General features: G+C 37.4%; 1 protein-coding gene across 1 annotated transcript in view; it reads left to right on the top strand.

Moving 5' to 3' along the window:
• The window catches only part of LOC104494345 (neurexin-1-like), a gene marked incomplete at both ends in the record, with an annotated part of 20,937 nt that extends 942 nt beyond the window's left edge, over positions 1-19,995 (top strand). The window contains 2 exons of the mRNA XM_010137161.1: positions 8,891-9,329; positions 19,612-19,995. Coding sequence (XP_010135463.1) covers positions 8,891-9,329; positions 19,612-19,995 — 823 coding nt within the window. The remainder of the gene's footprint in view (positions 1-8,890; positions 9,330-19,611) is intronic.
• Between the last annotated feature and the right edge of the window lie 215 nt (positions 19,996-20,210).

Genomic DNA, 20,210 nt, shown 5'->3' with positions numbered 1-20,210 from the left:
AAGAGGAAAAATAGCACATTTCTGGCTTTTCTGCAGAATTAGTCATTGGTAACTCTTGCTGCACAGTGAAAGAAAGGGGAGGAAAAAGCTGAAATCCAGCACACCATTGGAGTCTCCTGCAGCCCTTTCTTTTCCCAGACAGTCACCGGAGGTAGCATATTGTTTGTTTTCTTCCTTAGACTTTATATAACGTATTAATGTAAAGCTAGTTTGCCTCAAATGGTACATTTTGGTTTTCTTCTCGTGATTCTTGTTTCTCTTGGTTTTGTTTTGCGACTTATGTCTTGGCGAAGGCTTTATTCCTACTCAGGAGCTGATTGAGCTTCTGTGGAACAAACTTGTTCCTAAATTCTGTAATTTAGATGTTGCCAAGAAATTTCTGTGAATCTTTGCCACGGGAAGTTAAAGAGTGTGTGTGGGAGTGGTGGGCAGAGAAAACTTGAACTTGTTTCTTAACAGAACGCATAGCAACCACAGTCAGAAACATTTAGGTATCTGGCAGCTGACAGCAGGATATACAAAGAATAACAAAATAGTCTACTGAAGAGGGGAAAAAAGATCTTCAAAAGTCTTGTGTCCACAGCAGGGTGAAAAACACAACAATCCCATTGTCAAGTTTGTTAGGAAAAGAAGAAAAAAAACCCTTTTTTTCTAACTTCTTCTAATATAACATGTTAAATGATATGCCTGTAATTGAGAACACAGAAAGGCATTCTCTGGCATCCTCTTTAGATGTCTCTATTCAGGCAGTCAAAGTGGGAGAGAAAAACAAACAGTTCTGAGATCAGCATTCAAAACTGCAGCAGCAGAGACCAGTCTGCCCAGTGGGTCGGCTATCACAAGTGTATTCATTCTGCAAATAGGGAACTGATGCATGAAATTGAGGCAACATTCCCAGTACTGCACAGGGAATCGAAAGGAAAGCAAGTGAAAAGTTCCTCCAAATGGTGCCCTGTAACAGTCACAATATACCTATTACTTTTACTGGTTATTAGTACCGGATTAGTGTGTCTACAACTGTATGTAACCATTACCAACTTTTTAAGTTCCCTTAGAGTGATTAAGATATCTTCCTTGTACCAAACCACGAGTTATTTGTTGTTGTGGGTGGTTTTTTGCATTCTTTTAACATCATTGTTTGGGGGTAGGACAGTGGTGGTTGTCAGAGAACCTACAGTGGACCTTCAGATGTGTTACTGAATCTGTAGTGGAATTCCATAGAACTATGCTAATTTTTTACCTTTCTTTTTGTACCCATTTCCCTTCCTAGAATTTGCAGAGATATGATAATAAGCCATTTAAATAGAACATATATTTGTGTGCGTTATGTCTCTTTTCTCTGAACAGAGGTTTTAAAAATGTCTGACGTGCAGTATATCCTGTGATATTAAGAAAGATGAGTGCAGAAAATGTTCGTGTTGCTTGGTTACAGAAACAATAAACATCACAGATTTATTGTCTCTAGTTAGCCATTCAGTGTGGCATTAAAGCTCTAGCTGAGTATGAGATGATGGCATAGTAAATTACACTTTCTTATTTACCCTGAGATATGGATTGTTCAAGCTCAGCTTTTGAGTGTAGCTTTTGACCAGATTGGGTACATTTTATTTTTCCATGCGAAGGGCCAGTGTGTTCTAGTACTGTCTAGCTGCACAATAAAAAGTCAGAATACTCATTTTGTCATGGTGGCTGCCATCCTTAAAAAGAAGAGGGGAGGGAGGACACTCTGTAGGAAATGTGTATGTCAATGTGACTGACTTTGGCCAAAGTTCCACTGGACCCGATGCTGGTAATGCAGACTTCAGTCTTCATGTGAGTTTCTAACCTGTGACAAAATGGTGTAACCATTTTACAGTGAAGCAAGGAGAAGTTACGTTCTCTGAGATATTCAGATGCAGGTGAAACCCAAAGTCCTGGATTACTGGCCCTGGCTTTTAACAGGAAGAATTAATCTAATGATGCAGCCACCAGTGTGCCCAGGAGGCCAAGAAAGGCCAATGGCCTCCTGGCTTGTCTCAGCAATAGTGTGGCCAGCAGGAGCAGGGCAGGGATTGTCCCCCTGTACTCGGCACTGGTGAGGCCACACCTTGAGCACTGTGTCCAGTTTTGGGCCCCTCACTTCAAGGACGATCTTGAGGTGCTGGAGCAGGTTCAGAGAAGGGCAACGAAACTAGTGAAGGGTTTAGAGAACTTACCTTATGAGGAGCGGCTGCGGGAACTGGGATTGTTTAGCCTGGAGAAGAGGAGACTCAAGGGAGACGTTATTGCTTTCTACAACTACCTGAAAGGAGGTTGTAGAGAGGTGGGAGTCAGTCTCTTCTTCCATATTGCAAATGACAGGATGAGAGGGCACGGCCTTAAGTTGCGTCGGGGGAAATTTAGATTGGATATCAGGAAAAATTTCTTTACACAGAGGGTCATTAAGGATTGGAACAGGCTGCCCAGGGAGGTGGTGGAGTCCCCATCCCTGGAGTTTTTTAAAAGCCGTGTGGATGTGGTGCTGAGGGACATGGTACAGGGACCCTGACAAGTTCAGGGTGAATGGTTGGGCTGGATGGTCTCTCCAAACCAGATGATTCTGTGATTCTTTTCTTTCTAGCTTGTAGGACAAAGTGGAGAGTATGTCTGATTTTAAAACGTACTTGCTATATCTAAAGCTATAAACAGTAGAACAAAGTATATGATCATGCTATATGAACAATGTTAGCTTTGAAAAAGTCCATTTCACGTTTTTCAAAAGTCACTGCGAGAAGGGAGACCTAATATAGACATTTTAGATTTCCAATCAATAAATACTCTTTTTTTTCTCCTATTGGATAACTATCCTATCCTATTGGATAACTTAAGAAGTGTTCATTGCTCCTTTGGACTTTGGCAATCAATAGCCTTTCATGTGGGTTTCTTTCCTCTTCTGTCACCATGGAAGAGACAAGTCCAATTTTAGTAGAGTGCGTGGAGAGTTCAGTGTGCCCTGCTTCCATCCCACAGTTTCGGGTGCTCAGAGGGAGCAGGTAGAAGAGTCAGGAGAATGTGAAACTCACTCCCAGCTCTATATTCCATAGATTTCTGGCACTGTAGTTGATTAGACATGCTTTTTATTTTTCCATAGCTCTATAAAGTCAAGCTTTATTTTTTTGAGCTGAAATTTGAAGAGCAGTTTCCCAGACTGTATTAACTGATCTAAAATAATGGAGCAAAATGCACACACTAGTATTTTCTCTAGGTGTTTATGTATCTATACCATGGAACCCTCTACTGTCATCTTGAGGCTTACCTCCCACTTAGTAGGATCATAGGCACTTGGTTTTTGGTTTAGTGCTCAAAATGACTCTCTAAATGCCCCATACTACCACCACACACACAAGTATCCACTTCCAGAAAATTAAAACCATTTCATCTGAGGACGAATAAATTGTTTTCTTGGAGTCTTCATTATACCTGCTAATCTCTTGTCTGTGTTCAGAAAACAAAGTTGTTTTATAAAGTTGAGTAATCCTTGAGGCTTGAATAGCTGTGGTCATTTTGTCATTCATATGGTGTGTTTTCACATTGTGTTCAGAATATGTGCCACTGCAAACATTTGAACTGGAACTCCTAAAGCTTTGTGTAAATATTCTGTAGTTTATTGTGTTCCTTGATATTTTCATTCTGGAGCTTGGAAGTGAATTGAGGTGTATTAGCAAATTGAGGAACCTCCTGTGAGAAGCTGACATTCATGGATTAGTTCAAAATCATTCAGCAAATACTAAAGAAAAATGTATGGTAACTCTCAATGATCAGTTTTGTCTATGAATTTCTGGGGAACATGATGCTGCATGCACCAGGTAGTTCTTGATGAGCACAGAAATTCCAATGTCTGTTAAAGCAGCCTGATAAAATTGCCTCAGGCTTCACTTAGTCCCATTGCTACATTTTCTGACATCAGTAAGTTATCTCCTGCTGACTTAACCGTGCAGCATAAAATTGTAGGTTAACAGAACCTACCTGAGCCATTTTGGATGATACTAGTCTCCATTTTAGAAAATTAACTGCCATTGTTTGTACTAGGTGATCCAGGTTTCATGAAAATACTGCTTTATGGTAACATAAGGATTTATATGTTTCATTTTTTAAACAGATTTAGAGACTGGATTCATCCCTTTGTTCAAACCGCAGTTAGAAAAGTATTTTGTCCTCAGTTCCCTATTAAGTAAACAGACACGATCTTCCGAGCAAAGTCGTAATGTAGTGCTCTCAACTCCTGCTTTCTCTTTGCTTCTCAAGTTAACGTAGATGCTGCAAATTATGTGGTGTCAGTACATCCTTAAGGATCATATCTGGTTTTAATAGTATGAAGTGATTTCAAAGAAATGCTTCGTAGCAATTTAAAGGCTTTTAATCACGGTGATTGAAAGGCTATTGCTAGCAGAGTTGGTCAGTGTTCTAAAATAAGTAAGAGTAAGGACATTTCTTCACTCACAGTATTGATGTACAAGACACACAGAAACCTTTAACACGGAAAGGGCTGCAGTTTGAATCGAAAATGGTGTTGAATTCTGTGTTCTTTCACATCTTTCATGGTTATAAATTTTATAATAGGGTAAAAAGAAAGTTTTGTTGATATTAATGTTTTTATTATATTGACTTTCTAATTTGGTATTTTAACTGTTGTATATTTAGGACACATCTCTAATATCAACAGTAAATTCCTCATCTTCTCCCTCACCTTTTATCAAAGTCATTCATACATTTATAGATAGTCAATTTATTAATATATTTCCATAGGGTACGCTGCTGCATTTTTTGTTGTTGAAGGCACCTGCCATGACTACCGGCAAGGTCTGCTGTGAATTCTCCGCATGTTTCTAGGGTCCATTGCACACTAGAGCCCTGGTTTGCAATAAGTTATAAACATGATTCATCATTGAAAACATGAAATAATTTTGCTTGTGTTCCAAGATGACCACAGAACGTGTTAAAGAGAGTGCTGAGCTGAAGTTAATATTTGCTGTCTCTTAGCTGTACTTATTTGTGAAGACACAGCACTGTGATGTTGTAAGTCACCTGGCATGTGGTGGGCGCTCATATCTTGATCATAAAATGCATATAGTTCTGTCCTTTCTATCCTGGAAAACAAATTTATTTCCTACTTTGGATAGCTCAATAGCAAGTTATGTGAGGAATTGCTGACTGTTCCTTTTTTCTTGGGAGTTTAGGGAGTTTTTGCAGTTTCCAAGAATGAGATAACTATATATTTTAAAGACTGAGGTCTTGAACCTTACTTAATATTAAGAGGAAAGAACATAGTGAGTAGAAGACAAATTCAAGGTGCTCTTAATAACATGATGCAATTCCCTGAGGGCTGGCAGTTTTGTGTGCAGGAAAATTACATTGTTGTTTCTCAGGTATGACAGTTAGTGCAAGAGCAAGCAAGTCCTTACCAGGGCCAGCCCAAGAGATGCTAAGGAAGTGCATAGCAGTGCAATGATACGACTGATAGGTTGTGTGGGAGTAAAGATGGATGTGACTCAACGATCTTTCCATTGCAAATTACCTTCACTTGACTAATTGTGGATCCGTGTCTCTGTTGGAGACGGAATGTATTGAGTTAATATTAAAGAACAATATATTGGGTGAGCAGTCGATAATATAAGCCCCATTAAAAGCGTGTTTGTCATTATGTACAGGAAAATAATTTAAAAGGAAGAATCTTTGGAAAATAATAAATGAGTAAATTATTTTTGCCTAGAGGCTATCAATTCTGAAGCAAATACCTCCATGAGACATAAAACAGATATTAGTCTCGGAAATATTCCTTACTGCTCAGTTCTTTTCCTGAAATTTAATGACTGCTTGTTTCTGTGAAGGTCTGGATTCCTCCTTTTGCTGTGCCTCCCTGATGGCTGTGTATATCTTTCATGGACAGGGAGGTGGGGAGAGGGGTAAGAATCACAGCAGAACACCAGAAAATGGGCTTCCACATGCTAGCTGTGCGAAGAGCTTACAGTTCTTTTCAGTTATGGTTTTCTGTTATTCTTCATATATTTCTGTTACAATAGTAATTATCCATGATAATTCAGTTCCAAATTTTCAATTTTGTAAGATTGAAAGAATATAAACACCCTAAAACTTAGAGTACAAACACTCTAAAACATAGATGTAGACTTTATTCTGTTTTCACCCAATGAATCATTCACATCTCAGTAATTGCAAAGTTTTAATTGTGGAATATGGAAGTAATAAATTGTCATACGAAATATTTAGGGATCCAAAATGTTTTAATATTTGTGGCATAAAATTTTCAGTGTTCCAATGCCACTGAAGTGCTCTAGCAATTTTCCCTCGTATGTTATATATTAAGCTACTTAAAGAGCTGGTGACATGTTATTGAGAAAACAATTGCCAGTATTCCTGTTTGTGCTTAGTCCATCAGGTCCTTGAACTTTATCTATTAAAAATTGTGGTTTCTGAGTTTGCAAATGACTTCAAAGCCTCTAGAGATATTTTAGACATCAAGGAAAGCTTAACTCTCCCTTTCTCTGCTCAGTTTTTCTAACATAGCTATTAACTACTAATTTTATTAGTCAGCTGACTAATTTTATTAGGCAGCTTTCACTAATATCAGACAATTTGAAATTGTCCATAAACAAGAAATTCTTTTTGTACACTTATATGTATTGTCTTGGTACCTGCCTTTGTTCAGTAGGCAATTAAAGAATAATTTCTCTTTCTTTGTTGCCTTAATTACTCTCATTGTCAACAACATGATTTAATTCTAATGAGAGCCCATTTGTTCTTTTTTTTTTTTATCATGTCCTATAGCTTCTGTTTAATGCTTTTCAGTCTATTCTAGAAAGGTTGCTCCCTGTAACTCCTTCAAATGAGCTGGAAGCTATCCAAAATTCCTCTTATCACAGAAAGTGACCAATGTTTCATGAGACTAGATACCTCGAAGTAATATTGCCTGTCAGGCTACTGGCTTCTTGCCACGTTCTTCTGTCTTTCAGCTTTCTTCACCCTAAAGACAGAAAGTCACCCCAATGGGAGACCACTTGCATGTGCTTATTCTCCAGTACTCCTCTAAATCCCTTTGCATAATCTGTGATCTCTGAGGTCTGACAGTAATATTTGATAAATGCAAATATGGAGGATCCTTATCCTCTAAGATTTACAAGTTAGTCCAGTTCTAGTCACTTCTGCTATCTTCACTTAAGGCAACACATCTTATCTACCTTTCTGTGGCAGAGTATCATTTCTGCTGTCAGGATTCAGCAGTGAGGTTTATTTACTGTCTTTGGAGACACATCTCCAATGGGAACAGCAGTATTTATGCTTCTGAAATATAATCAGAAATAGGCTTATTTATTAGTTTTAAAACACATTCTTAGTGGCTTGTGATGAAATTTGCTGGGTGGATAATGATGTAATTTGAAAGAACGTAAATCTTACAGCAAAAAAAGTCAATCTATCAATCACCTTTTTAGTGTTCTGTTATCTTTAAATGCAATTTTTCCATAGCAGCTATCACTTATGGGGTGTGCCGTCTTAGATTGTGTGTATGTTAATGTTTTGATTTCTAGTGGTAGCAGAGTTCTCCAGCACATCCTCCATCTCTTCCACTTACTGTGTGTCAGATCAGTTTGCAGAGTGGGTTTCATTTGTGTTCAAACTAGGCTTTAGGGGAAGTTAATCCAGAAGCCCTATCTTAAGTATTTAGTAAGCGCTTTCTAACCTCTAATAGAACTGTAAGGTTTAAACCAATGATTGGTCCCCTGGCCTGCTTCAGGCTACATTGTATAGATGAAACACTAGAGTGGGGGCCAGACATGATCTAGTCCTGAATTGTAAACAATCTGTAGATGAAGAGGCATCAGCAAAAAGTGCTTTGATTTGCTGAGCTACTGCTTTTGCTCCAAATTGCTTTCTAATGTAGGTTTAACCTTAGAAAGAGAGAAGAAGGTTTTCGCTTCTGTCACTATGCATTCACATTCATGTTCAGTGGTATTTTGGCTTGAGTATATGATTTATTTAATAATTAAAAATATTGACAAAATACTTGTGCACACCTTTACTACTTATATTTAAGCAGTCCCTGTACCCTGACAAGACAGAAAAGATAGCAATTTCAGAATATAATGGTAAAGTCTAGAACACTGAGAAATGGTTATATCATGACAGGCTTCCCTGTGCAGAGTAAATATGTGATTTGAAGCAAGAATATTTGCTGTGGAGGTTAGCTGGATTTAAAAGTAATGTTTCCTTTCATTTTTATCAGAAAAATATTCAGTCAGGGAAAATACGTAAGTGGTCTTATTTTTTGTCCAACTGAGCTGGCTCGAAGATGGTCCTGGCTTTGTCTGGTTTGATCCATATGATATTAGTTTCCCTATTTTATAGCTTCATGAATACCATAGATGCTAGGATTCCTCAGCTCCAAGGATAAAATGAAAAGATGTTAAATTATAAAGTATCAGACCTTGGTACCTTTTCTGTACATGAACAGAAGATTTAAGAGAGTGACAAAGAGTTTAGAGGAAGAAGAAAACTAATACTTCTCTCATGTAGCATGACAGCTGTGCAAAGAGGCTTTTAAGCAATCAAGGCCACCAAGCAAGCTAATTTGCAACTGATAGTATAAACTATGTGCAGATTCCTTCAGATTCTCTGAATTAACTCTAGCAATATTTTTAGAGCAACTTTGGTTTAATGAAAACTTTATTAAATCATTGGACAATGAAAATAGTTATTTAATTTTCTGTGTATTTGAATTCTGTGTATTTCTGTGTATTTGAATTATGATCTTTAAATATCATCATTATTATCCTTTAAATAACATGCCTGTTCAGAATTATATATCTCTTCAGTTAAAATCGTCATGTTCCTCTTCGTAACTTCTCTGTTTTGCTTGCAGGTTGTGTATAAAAATAATGATGTCAGGTTGGAGTTATCTCGACTTGCCAAGCAAGGAGATCCTAAAATGAAGATTCATGGGGTTGTAGCGTTTAAATGTGAGAATGTTGCAACCTTAGATCCAATAACATTTGAAACACCAGAGTCTTTCATCTCTTTGCCAAAGTGGAATGCCAAGAAAACAGGCTCGATATCATTTGACTTTCGTACAACTGAGCCAAATGGCCTGATTCTTTTCAGTCATGGAAAACCCAGGCACCAAAAAGATGCCAAACACCCACAGATGGTGAAGGTTGACTTTTTTGCCATTGAGATGCTTGATGGCCACCTCTACCTGCTACTAGATATGGGATCAGGTACTATAAAAATAAAAGCCTTGCAGAAGAAGGTGAATGATGGTGAATGGTATCATGTGGATTTTCAACGGGATGGACGGTCAGGTAAGCTGCTTTTTTAAATATTTAGTATGGTTTTTTTCAAGAGTGGCTGAGAGAATACTGTCAATATATTATGTTGCCACTATTAGAGTTGTGTATTGTCAGAAAAATAAGGGAGATATAAGTAGTCGTTACTGTCAAGTACCAGAATACAATGATTTGCAGTGTGAAATATATTAACATCCATTGGGTAATCAGGTACTTAATCTTGCAAGTAAGTAAGTGTGCTGTGTACTTCAAAAACAAACTGTAGCCTCCCTCTGTACTTGCTTACACCAAATAGCTGAAGTGGCAAGTTTCAAGAATAAAAATAAAGCAAAAAAAATTACTGAAAGTAATCTCCAGCATAGGGAATAGATGGCAGAAACAGAAACACCACAGACTTTCTAATCATGGCAACAGATCTTGGCATAATTAAATGAGATGCTAATGAATGGCTAACACATATCAGCAGAAATGGAAATGTTGCTTGCCATATTCTGTTAGTATGATTCATATTCTATAGTAGTTTATTCAATAAATGATCTCACAGAAAAGGGTAAAAATAAAGAATTTATAATGTCTTCTTAATCCTACTGAAATCTGTTACAGCATTAAATGCATTTAACGAGTGAAACTGTCCTTGTGTTTCCGCTGCATCTGCTCGTTAGTATTTATCTTGGCTTCAGCAAATAATCAATATCTATTAATTGAATGACAAATCTTTTCTATGGTATCTTTCCTGTAGTTCATGCCAGGTTTTGAGGGTGTGGGGGTGTAATTCTGTCCATTAAATAATTTTCCAGTTAATACCGGTATCCAGACTGAAGTTCATGTGTGCTCTGAAATTGATTGTTGAAAAACATAAACTGCTCTTCCTTTGGATTTTATAGGGTTTTCCCCACTTTTTTCCTTCTGGTGACTCCTGTTCCATGACTTGCATTTATAATTTCTTTCCCAAACTTCACCCCAAAAAGTTATTCGTTTATGACTTACTTTCTTCACACAAATCAGATTTCAGATCAAGTGAATCTTAGGTGCAGGTTTAAATAAAAGATTTCAGTCAAATCCATGCTGAAAGTCAGACCAAATTGAATTGATCAGTCTACCCAAAGATTATGAAAAATAACTATTTGATTCCTGAGCTGTGTGGTTTCAAGTTTTAATAGTAGAGAGCTTGATTTTCTGATTATAATATGTCAGTTGCTTATTTACATTTCTTGAGGTAAAAAAAAAAAACAACCAAAAAACCCCTAAAAAGATTCAAAACCCCCAAACAACAAAACACACAAGTTCTCAAAATCCTGAATTGTGATTGATTATTCAGTGGTTTTATTATTTATGCTGCAGTCTTCATTTCAGGCTTCTTTTTTAAGTGCTGTTTCAGTGATTCATATGAGGCAGTAAATCCTGTAATTATTGTGCCTATGGCACTCCACTGAAAGCAAAGTTTATTCCTATATCCAAAGTCAACACAACTAAAGAGAAAAGAAATAAATGCATAGTAGTTGTTTACATTTGAAGATAGGTTCTGCACTTCTGTTGCTTCACAAATCTGTAGCTTACAAGTGCCATTAAGAGAGTTTAGGGCACACTTTATTTAATTCTTTAAATCTGTTTATGGACATCAGCAAGAATGTAGACTAACTTTAGGAAGCGACATATATACCTGGTGATCAGGACTGCATCAGATTTTTAAATAGAATTATAGTCAAATATATATGTAAGAGAAAAATGAATCCATCTGATGAATCACCTATGATCAAACTGGTGAACTTTATTTACCCTGTCACTCTTGAAAGGTGACTATAGTACCTATTCACCCTAAAACACTCAACTATTACTAGGAGTACTTAATAAATATGTAGGCATATGGATTGACAAACTACATTTTTAGCTGAAATCTGAACCAGGCATTGAAGATTTTCTGTGATTGTAATACATACAATAACACTTGACAGTAGGAGAAGCACCAATTAGAATAGTAATGCTGTTATTTTTCTTAATGAGAAAGAGCATTGGCTGACTAGTGTCTTAGACCATCAGATTTAACCCAGTAAAACGACTGGGCTGCTTAGCAATTAAAACAAACAATGAACCGTGTGTTCCTGTTATCTTCCAACTGGAATAGGAAGTACTGATGTGTTATGTTTAGATTATTTCTTCATGACTGACGCGTATTGGTCTATTATGCTTTTTTCCATGAATAATAAAAACCTCTTTGCTATTCCAGGAAGCTTTTTCATTTCTTTCCTCTAGACAAAATCAAACACACTGGAAATCATATGAATATGATCACTTTTCACTTGCTTACATTCAGAATTTTTGCCTAAGTGAATGAATATACCTTATATATATATAAAAAATGGCTTTTCTGAGACTTTCTTATTGCTGCTAACAAAATATCTCCCAACCTATCAAGTATAAAGGAAGAGATTCTCCTTTTAATTAGTAAGAGGCTCAAATAACCTGTAGCTATTTTTTAAAGTGAAGTTACTCTCAGCCTTCAAATCCAATGTAGAATGGTTCTCTCAGATAATAGAAAGCTCTGACATTTCTCAAGGAGCTTTGCTAATTTCCTTGACTTTCGTATTAGCTGGATCAGCAAGTACTTGATTTATTTTTCATTCCTTGCTCTCTTCCAGACTCCGTCACAGGGAACATCCACTCTAAACTAATGACTTTGCCATTGTCCGGGACTGTGGTTGGGGAGATGAAAGGAATGAGAGCATGTTTTTAAACTGTACTTATTCAGGCCCTAATCACTAGTAATTCTGCTGACACACTCAAATTTGGGGAAATACAAGGAAGAGGGAAGAGTCAATGTCCTTTAATTTCCTTTTCCTGAAGAAACTTTAGACCTACTGTCACAACTTAGACCTATTGACAGAACCTGGTACCATCTGCTGTGTCCTCTCATGTGAACTGAGTTGCCTTCCCAGTATTCATGGTGCTTCTGAATCCTATGAAGGACAGTAGCTTCATAGCTGCCTCACATGTGCCCTTGGGCTTGGCCATGGGGTGTATGCTGTGGTCACATCACCATCACAGCTGTTATATTGTGCTTTAGCACACAGGATGTGAAGTGTATTTAGAATACTTTACTCTGATTTTTCACCATTTCTTGATAAGAAACGTGTTTCACATTCACACAAAGCAACGAAATAGGCCACTTAAGTATAGAGTTCAGAATAGTTGTAGTAGGTGTAGTTACAGTCTTCGTATTTAACTGATCAGAATTGAGGCAAGTTTTAGACATATGTCTTAGTTTCTTACACGTACTCATGAAGAAGTAAATTGCTGAGACAATGAATGTAGTTGGAGAGGCTCATTAACTCATACCTAAGGGAAGTGTTTGTCTGTTCTGCTCCTTAACAGTGCTGCCAACTCTGCAGTAGAAGAATTGGGGGAAAAAAGTCACAAACCCAAAACAACCCAAAACAAAACACCAACCATGGAGCAACTGTAGAGGTCTTTGCTCACAGTTTTTCTTCTAACACAGTAGGGTTAGGTTTAATAGCTGTTTTCTGAGACTTGAATATTGTTTAACATTTTGTTAAACTGTTTGCCATGTTCAAGGATAACCTTTTGAGTGTTTTTTGACTAAACTGCCATTCATCTTTTGGAAATCATCATTAGACAGTGAAATCAGAGAGGAAACTTACTCTCTTTAACATCCAACTGAGTGTGGCAATTAAAACAATGTATCACAATGTATTCATAGGTAGGTAGCATTTAAGGGCTAAGAAGTCACTGAAATTTTGAACTAAAATACCAGAAATTTTCTCTAGAGTATGTAATTAGAGCTGAACTATAATCAGTATCTCAGTGGAAATACTGCTTTGATGATATCCATTACATGCATCGTTGTTGCAAGTTCTTTTTTTACAGGTACATTTCTATATACTCCTTTCTCCATCTTTCCAACCTTTTAAGAACTGCCAGATTTACACGTTTTTATTTCAACAAATATTAATAGTTCACATATTTGAGATAATGGCTTTGCCTTACATTTTAAGGAAAATTGTTCCAATGATCCTGATAGTGTTTTTCATTCGTTCATGAGCTCATAGAAAAGTTGAAATGGGGTGCCCTTGAAAGGTCCTTTATGACCGTTAATGAAAGCAGTGATAATGTACTTGTGTCAGTCTTGACAGATGTGTGTTGAGTTGCCCCGACGGTGGATACTGTGCAACCTCTAATCACTCATAAACCAAATACTTCTGTGTGCAAAATAAGCCATTTTGTCCATAATTTCCTTGTTTACAGCAGGCTCAAAATACACTACACTTTTTTTTCTGGTGTCATATCTCCATACTTTTTATGACTCAGATGCTGTTATGCCAGTCTCCAGTTCTCTTCTTAGACTAAGCAGCCCCAGCTGCTGCCTATCCTCATACGTCAGGTTCTGTAGCTATTGATCATCAGCTGCATCTTTCTCAGAGTTCAAGGTGAACCTTACCGGTGCTCAGTAGGGGATACGACAGGCTTCTTTATGCCTGCCAGTGTATTTCACATTTTGCTCATATGTGTGGTGTTGTTGATTCTTCCTTTTGAGGAGCTGCGTACTGATCAGTTATTCTTTAAGATGACAATTCTCACCAAAATGTCATTAGTTTTTCTCACGGTTTCTCCAAATAGATAAAGATGGGTTTGAATGTTTAAATTACATTTTTCTCTCAGGTGAAATACTTTAGATCAGAGCACCTGTGGATCATTATGGGACTGCAGATATTTGTCCAGTTTCTGGAGATAAAAGCTACCTGGTTTTAGAGTCTGAGTTCAGTCATGATCTCCCAGACTAAATAAATCACCCCACAACTTATTGTCTCTGTCTTCCCCTTTTTCTTCTTTCTGGCTGGAGAAGCCAAATGCTATCAGCTTTTTCCCATTTCTTTCTTTTTCTGGTAGAAATACAGAGAATACATCCTACTTTAAGTATTAAAAAACTTTGCCAGAAAGCTGCTTGTTTCCTGATAGACGTTATTTTATCAAAGAAATAGTTTAACTACTTACCTGGCTATGGATGCTGTTATGCTAGGTACTATGTGTTGTGTTAATGGTAGGAGTTTAACTTTCACCAGCCAGAGCCTGGAAGGCTTGCACTGAAACTGTCTCACAGAAGCAAAAGTAAGTTTAAGAGTTGGCATTTGCATGCCAGAACCTGAAAGAACTTTCACTGAAAGTTTTGCAAAGCAAATAAAAATAATAAAAAGTTTATTAAAGCAACAGATACAAATAGATTTGGAATTGCTGTGAATAAATCTATAATAGCTTTACTAACATAGAACAGTAGAACTAGCAAAAAGAAAACTATTCCAGGTATTTTCACCCTATGGTGAAGGCCTGATTCTTACCAAGAAGACGTCTTTGTCTTGGGTAGAGGAAGAGGAGTCCAGCCCATCAACCATTCCTGATAGGTCTTCAGTCTTTTCCTCCCAGCCAGGTGTTTCCCCTCCTGGCTTTTTGTACTCTAACTTATTTGCCTTTGCCTTAAACCCTTCAAACTTGGGCTTTTTATACCCTAACTCTGTTTGTCTCTATCTATTAAGTGACATTTAGCACAATTTGGGTGGAGAGTTGAGTAGCATAGTCACCTATGTTTAGCATGTACTGCTTCAGGTTCTTTAGCATTTTGAGGGGAGTGAATTTTAACATTAATTTTGCAGTTAATTAGGCAAAGATCTTTGCTCGGACATTGGGACTTTCAATGTTTTCTTGCTTGCTTTGTTTAGCCAAAACAGGGCTGTTTTGTCTTTACAGAACTCCCTCCTTTAGCCATTATTAGTGCCAGCTCAAGGAATCTCCACTCCTAGAGATAGCAGGGAGCTCATGCTTGTGAACATCTTGGTCTTTGGTGTGAAATTCCACACTATGCAAACATAGAACTGAAAGGATAGGTCTTACTACAGAGATGTTACAATTTAATGTTACAGTTTTCTCTTTCCATTGAGAGGCCAATGCTTTCCTCAATCTGCTGCTGCCTCGTCATATTCTGTTACCTTTAGGTTATTTTGTTAAAACAAAGCGGGTTCCTTCTTCTCCCTCTTATCCAAGTTGATAACTCCAGTGTGGGAAAGGTTGGTGTTACCGGGCATATTATTAGCATTTTCCTGTGCTGACCACATGCAGCATTTGTACACTCTATCAGCTTCCCTTCTTCCTGCTTCTCTGGAAACTGCTTTCTCTTCACATTTGTAAATAGAAATATACAAATGGATTGGAGCACACTGATGATTTGACAGAACAGTTTCTTCTACCTGCCTCTAATTCCTAAAGGTAGTGGGATTGAATTCCAGCAGAGAGGTGTATTACTATCCCCATATTCTGTGGTAGCATCTACCTGCCTATAATTCCTAAAGGTACTGGGATTGAATTCCAGCAGAGAGGTGCATTGCTATCCCCATATTCTGTGGTAGCATCCGTCATTGTCATGAGGTCCAACCTGAGATGGTTTCAGTAGAACTTGAAAACTTCCCCCTCAAAAGAGATGACAGGCTTAAAAACAAACAAACAAAAAAAATGACAGACAGAGGAAAAAAACCAAAACCAACCAATAAAACCAACCCACAAAAGCCTCAGCTATATGAAACAGCACACTCTACCTCTGTGTCACAGCTCTGGATGCACTGTAACTCCAAAGGTGTTTATAAACCCATTATTTATTTTTTGCAGACCTATGATGTATGAACTTGAGTTTTGTATTTGATTTTAAGATCTTAAAAAAAAAACTAACGAAAATAAAATTCAGTGTATTTTGGAAGTCTTGTTTCATTTCCCCTTATTTTGCTTGGATTTTTTTTCACCTGTATTGACAAAGCAATTAGTAAGTAAAGTTTGCATTACCTATCCAGAGGTACATAAAATATAATTTTGATACCGACAGCATTGATGGCTGTCTAAACATGCTCTTAGAAGTTCAGCTGGAGAACAGGATAACTTAGTAACCGATAGCATGAAACTGTTGTTGCCCGGGCATGGGTTTTCTGCAGTTAGCTAGACTAAAGCCTATTTATTTGTGTTATAACCATAGTTCTTGTTCTAGACAGTGTGCTGTATGATATTTTGGTCAGGTTCCCACATAAGAGCTGAGCCAGAGTGTGTTATTAAAGCTTTCACTCTTCTGCAGATGCTATTTGACTGAGGTAGCTCTCAACAAAAAGGATTAAATAAAGGTAACTTAGAGTACTTTAAGGGTTATACACACAGTATCTAGGTCAGTTGAAGTGTCGTGGGTATGACCAGCAGTAAATTGGAGATAGTCCAGCTGAGTAATAGGGGTTCCATGGCCTTCCAAAACATGAAAAAGATGCACAGAAGAGTTCTGCCCATAATCACTAGATGCCATGATTACACCAAGATTTCAGAGGGCTTCTCCCAAGGCATATTTCATATAGTGTCAGTTCTTGGGCAGGTCAAAAGCTTAATTCTTTAAGATGCTGTTGATATCTGTTCAAAATAATACTTAAACTCTCTCCAGGGTAATCCTTTATAACATGCAGTATATAATCACAGTTGCCAGAGTGGTGACCTACAGTTCCCTTTATCTTTAACCATTCTCAGCTTTCTGTGCTTGCAAAACTTACATTTTGAACCACCGTGTTAACGTTGCAGCTATACTGGCTGAGATTTACCTGTCTTTTCCTGCGTATTGAAAGCCATTGAGGTTTACTTTTTTTAATTCTTTTTTTTAATAGAAATGGAGCCCTAGATGTCTTCTAGCATCATGGATAGCTTGAGAACACAAGTGTCTTTATCCAACAGAAAACAGTACTGTGCAAAAGCATGAGCTTGAGTTTGGAGGCTGCAGCTGAGTTAACTTGTGTGGGTGCAAGTGCTGCCTCAACATAGGTTTTAAGTATTTGATTCTAAATTAGCCTGTACAGCAACAGGTGGGAGCAAGCAACAACGGCAGTAAGAAATACTGTGAGCACAAGTATGAATTATCTTTAAAGCATCTCTAATTTTTTTTTTGAAGCAGATATGTTCTATTGCCTGTAAGTAGTCCTCCTGGATACCTAGGATGCTCTCAGAAAAATTGGTTATCTTGGTGTAACAGGTCATTCACAGGTGTCCTTGTTTGATGCAGCTGATTAATAAAATCAAACCTTAAAATACTTTTGTTTGTATGACTAAGTTAAAAAATCTGTAGCAAGTGTTCCATACAAGTGCCAAAATTTTGCTTCAAGAATTTGAGCGGCAATGAAAATATTTAGAGTTAGCAAAATATCTGTTTCTAAAAGGTGGACGTTTGGAAGAAAAAGGATCTTAGTTCAACACGCCAAGTGCCAAAATTTTGCTTCAAGAATTTGAGCAGCAATGAAAATATTTAGTTAGCAAAATATCTGTTTCTAAAAGGTGGATGTTTGGAAGAAAAAGGATCTTAGTTCAACGTGCCCAAAGTGCCAAAATTTTGCTTCAAGAATTTGAGCGGCAATGAAAATATTTAGAGTTAGCAAAATATCTGTTTCTAAAAGGTGGACGTTTGGAAGAAAAAGGATCTTAGTTCAACACGCCCGTTTCTAGCAGTAAAGACTGGAAGTTCATTTTCTGTCCATGTGATTATTCAACTGACACAGAAAACATTTCTGATAATACATAAGAGAGAAAACTGACCATATCCTCAAACATTCTTTATACATGCTCATAAAGATTTACAGAGGCTCTGCAAACCTTTCTTTTATCTTTAAATCTCTTCTGATGGTAGGGAGACTGTTCGTAGTAATAGAATCCAGTCCTTCTAAAATTTATGTTTCAAGTCTCACATGCACATTGGATCTCCCAAGGCCTCTGCTCCAAAGAGATTTTACTAAATGTCCGAAGTCTTTAGATATTCATTCTGTCCATGTTGTTAAAGTTTACCTGTCAACCCATCGAACTAACAAAAAAAGCAAACAAAATATGTAGCTCCCACAGGACTCCACTGCTAAAAGAGAAGCCTAAATTTTAGGGTGTAAGCCAAGTAAGAGGACAGTCTTTTTCCAACCTGCTTCTGTTTGCTTAAACATCACATTTAAATGTCTGTGCTATAAACATTCTGAATTTATTATTCTCAAGCACCATTCCCACCACAGTGGAAGTGTTTTTGATAATCAGTGATATCTTCCAGAAGCTCTGTCATGCTGATAGTGGAAATAGTGAATCATTCAATTTTATGTATATATGTGCGATAAACGTGTTGTGGTAAATGTGATTCCTCAGTGCTTTGCCACCATCAATACACTTTTAATAGTGTGTCCAGTGCATAACATGGTTGTGTAATGTGGCTAGTATATTATAATAATCTGGTGACCTATGAGCGATCTATAATATTTTGATTTATATTCTGCTTGCTTTTGCACCCCTACAGAATGGTAAGGAGTCACTTCAGTGAAGATCTATGTGAAGATTCTTTTTTCAATTGATTTTATGTAGTAAATAGAATTAAATTGGTTTGACATAAGTATGTTCTGTGAATCCGTGTACTAATTTTGATTTTCTGTCTATTCAAATTGTAAAAATTGGATACCTCATTACTTTTAAAAAGTACAACAAAGAGGATCTTTACAGTTGATAACAGTTTCTTTGTTCAAACACTTTCTAGAAGCAGAACTTTATTTTAAACTTAATTTTGTTTGTTTACGTTTTAAACTGAAATGGAAAAAGATGCTTCTAATTTCCCAAGGTAGTGTATACATCCTCTCTTTGTAACATGCACGAACTTTGAGGTAAGCCTCAGACGTATTGATTTTCCCTCTAGGAGCACATCACTATCTTCTTAATGATTGCCTGCCTGGCAGCTGATGAGAGCTTTTTCCTTCTGCACTTGAAGAAAAAAGCCTTATCCAAAGCCCACTGAAAGTGGTGAGAGTCCTTTAAAATATTGTGCCTTTGGATCCAAACCAAAGACAGGTTTGCCTCCCACGTTGCAACCTGCTAATGCAGCTTTAGCATTAATGCTTTGAATCACATATGAGGAGCTAAGAGGTTTTGTTGTTGTTGCTGCACAAGGGGAATAGTTCTGAAAAGAAATGAAATTCATTCCCCCTACCCCTACAAGACTGGAAAGGTGATTTTTGACATTTTTTGATGCCGTGACTATGCAGTGTGTGCATAAATATTTTTACATCGTTTACTTCCAGGCAGTATTTGTACTACGTTGTAGTTAAAATAATGAAGTGTATCTATTATTGTATAAGTGCAAGCAGAATACCTGTGTTTCGTTTATAGATATTTGCCAGTTGTGGCAGGTAGATTAATGAGTAAAACAACATTACCAACATCTTCTGAATGTCCTGAAATCATGCATTTTGTTGTCTTTTCTCAGGGACCATATCTGTGAACACATTACGTACCCCTTATACTGCACCAGGGGAAAGCGAAATCCTTGACTTGGATGATGACTTGTATCTTGGAGGCTTGCCAGAAAACAAAGCAGGCCTCGTCTTCCCAACAGAGGTGTGGACAGCGCTTCTCAATTATGGATACGTCGGCTGCATTAGAGATTTATTTATTGATGGTCAAAGCAAAGATATTCGACAGATGGCTGAAATTCAAAGTACAGCTGGAGTAAAACCATCATGCTCAAGAGAAACTGCAAAACCTTGCCTTAGCAACCCCTGTAAAAACAATGGTGTATGCAGGGATGGGTGGAACAGATACGTTTGTGATTGCTCGGGTACCGGGTACCTTGGCAGATCATGTGAAAGAGGTAGGTTCCATAAGATGGTGGCATTGCTATTTTGTAGAATCCCGCACAACAATTAAAAATGGTAAAATATCATTTACTCTCCCAAGGCAATAAAAATGTCCTTGTTTTCACTCAGTGTGAGATAAAGCCCTGCTCTAGACTGAAAGAAGTCTAGAGGAAAAATCTTAGGGGAGATTCTAAGATGCATGAAGAGGTATTAGATGACTGTGACCAGC

The sequence above is a fragment of the Buceros rhinoceros genome, unplaced genomic scaffold, assembly GCF_000710305.1.
Source record: "Buceros rhinoceros silvestris isolate BGI_N320 unplaced genomic scaffold, ASM71030v1 scaffold13475, whole genome shotgun sequence".
In the NCBI taxonomy this organism is placed as follows: domain Eukaryota; kingdom Metazoa; phylum Chordata; class Aves; order Bucerotiformes; family Bucerotidae; genus Buceros; species Buceros rhinoceros.
Note: the sequence above shows the minus strand (reverse complement) of the source record. Positions and strands in the feature narration are given on the sequence as shown.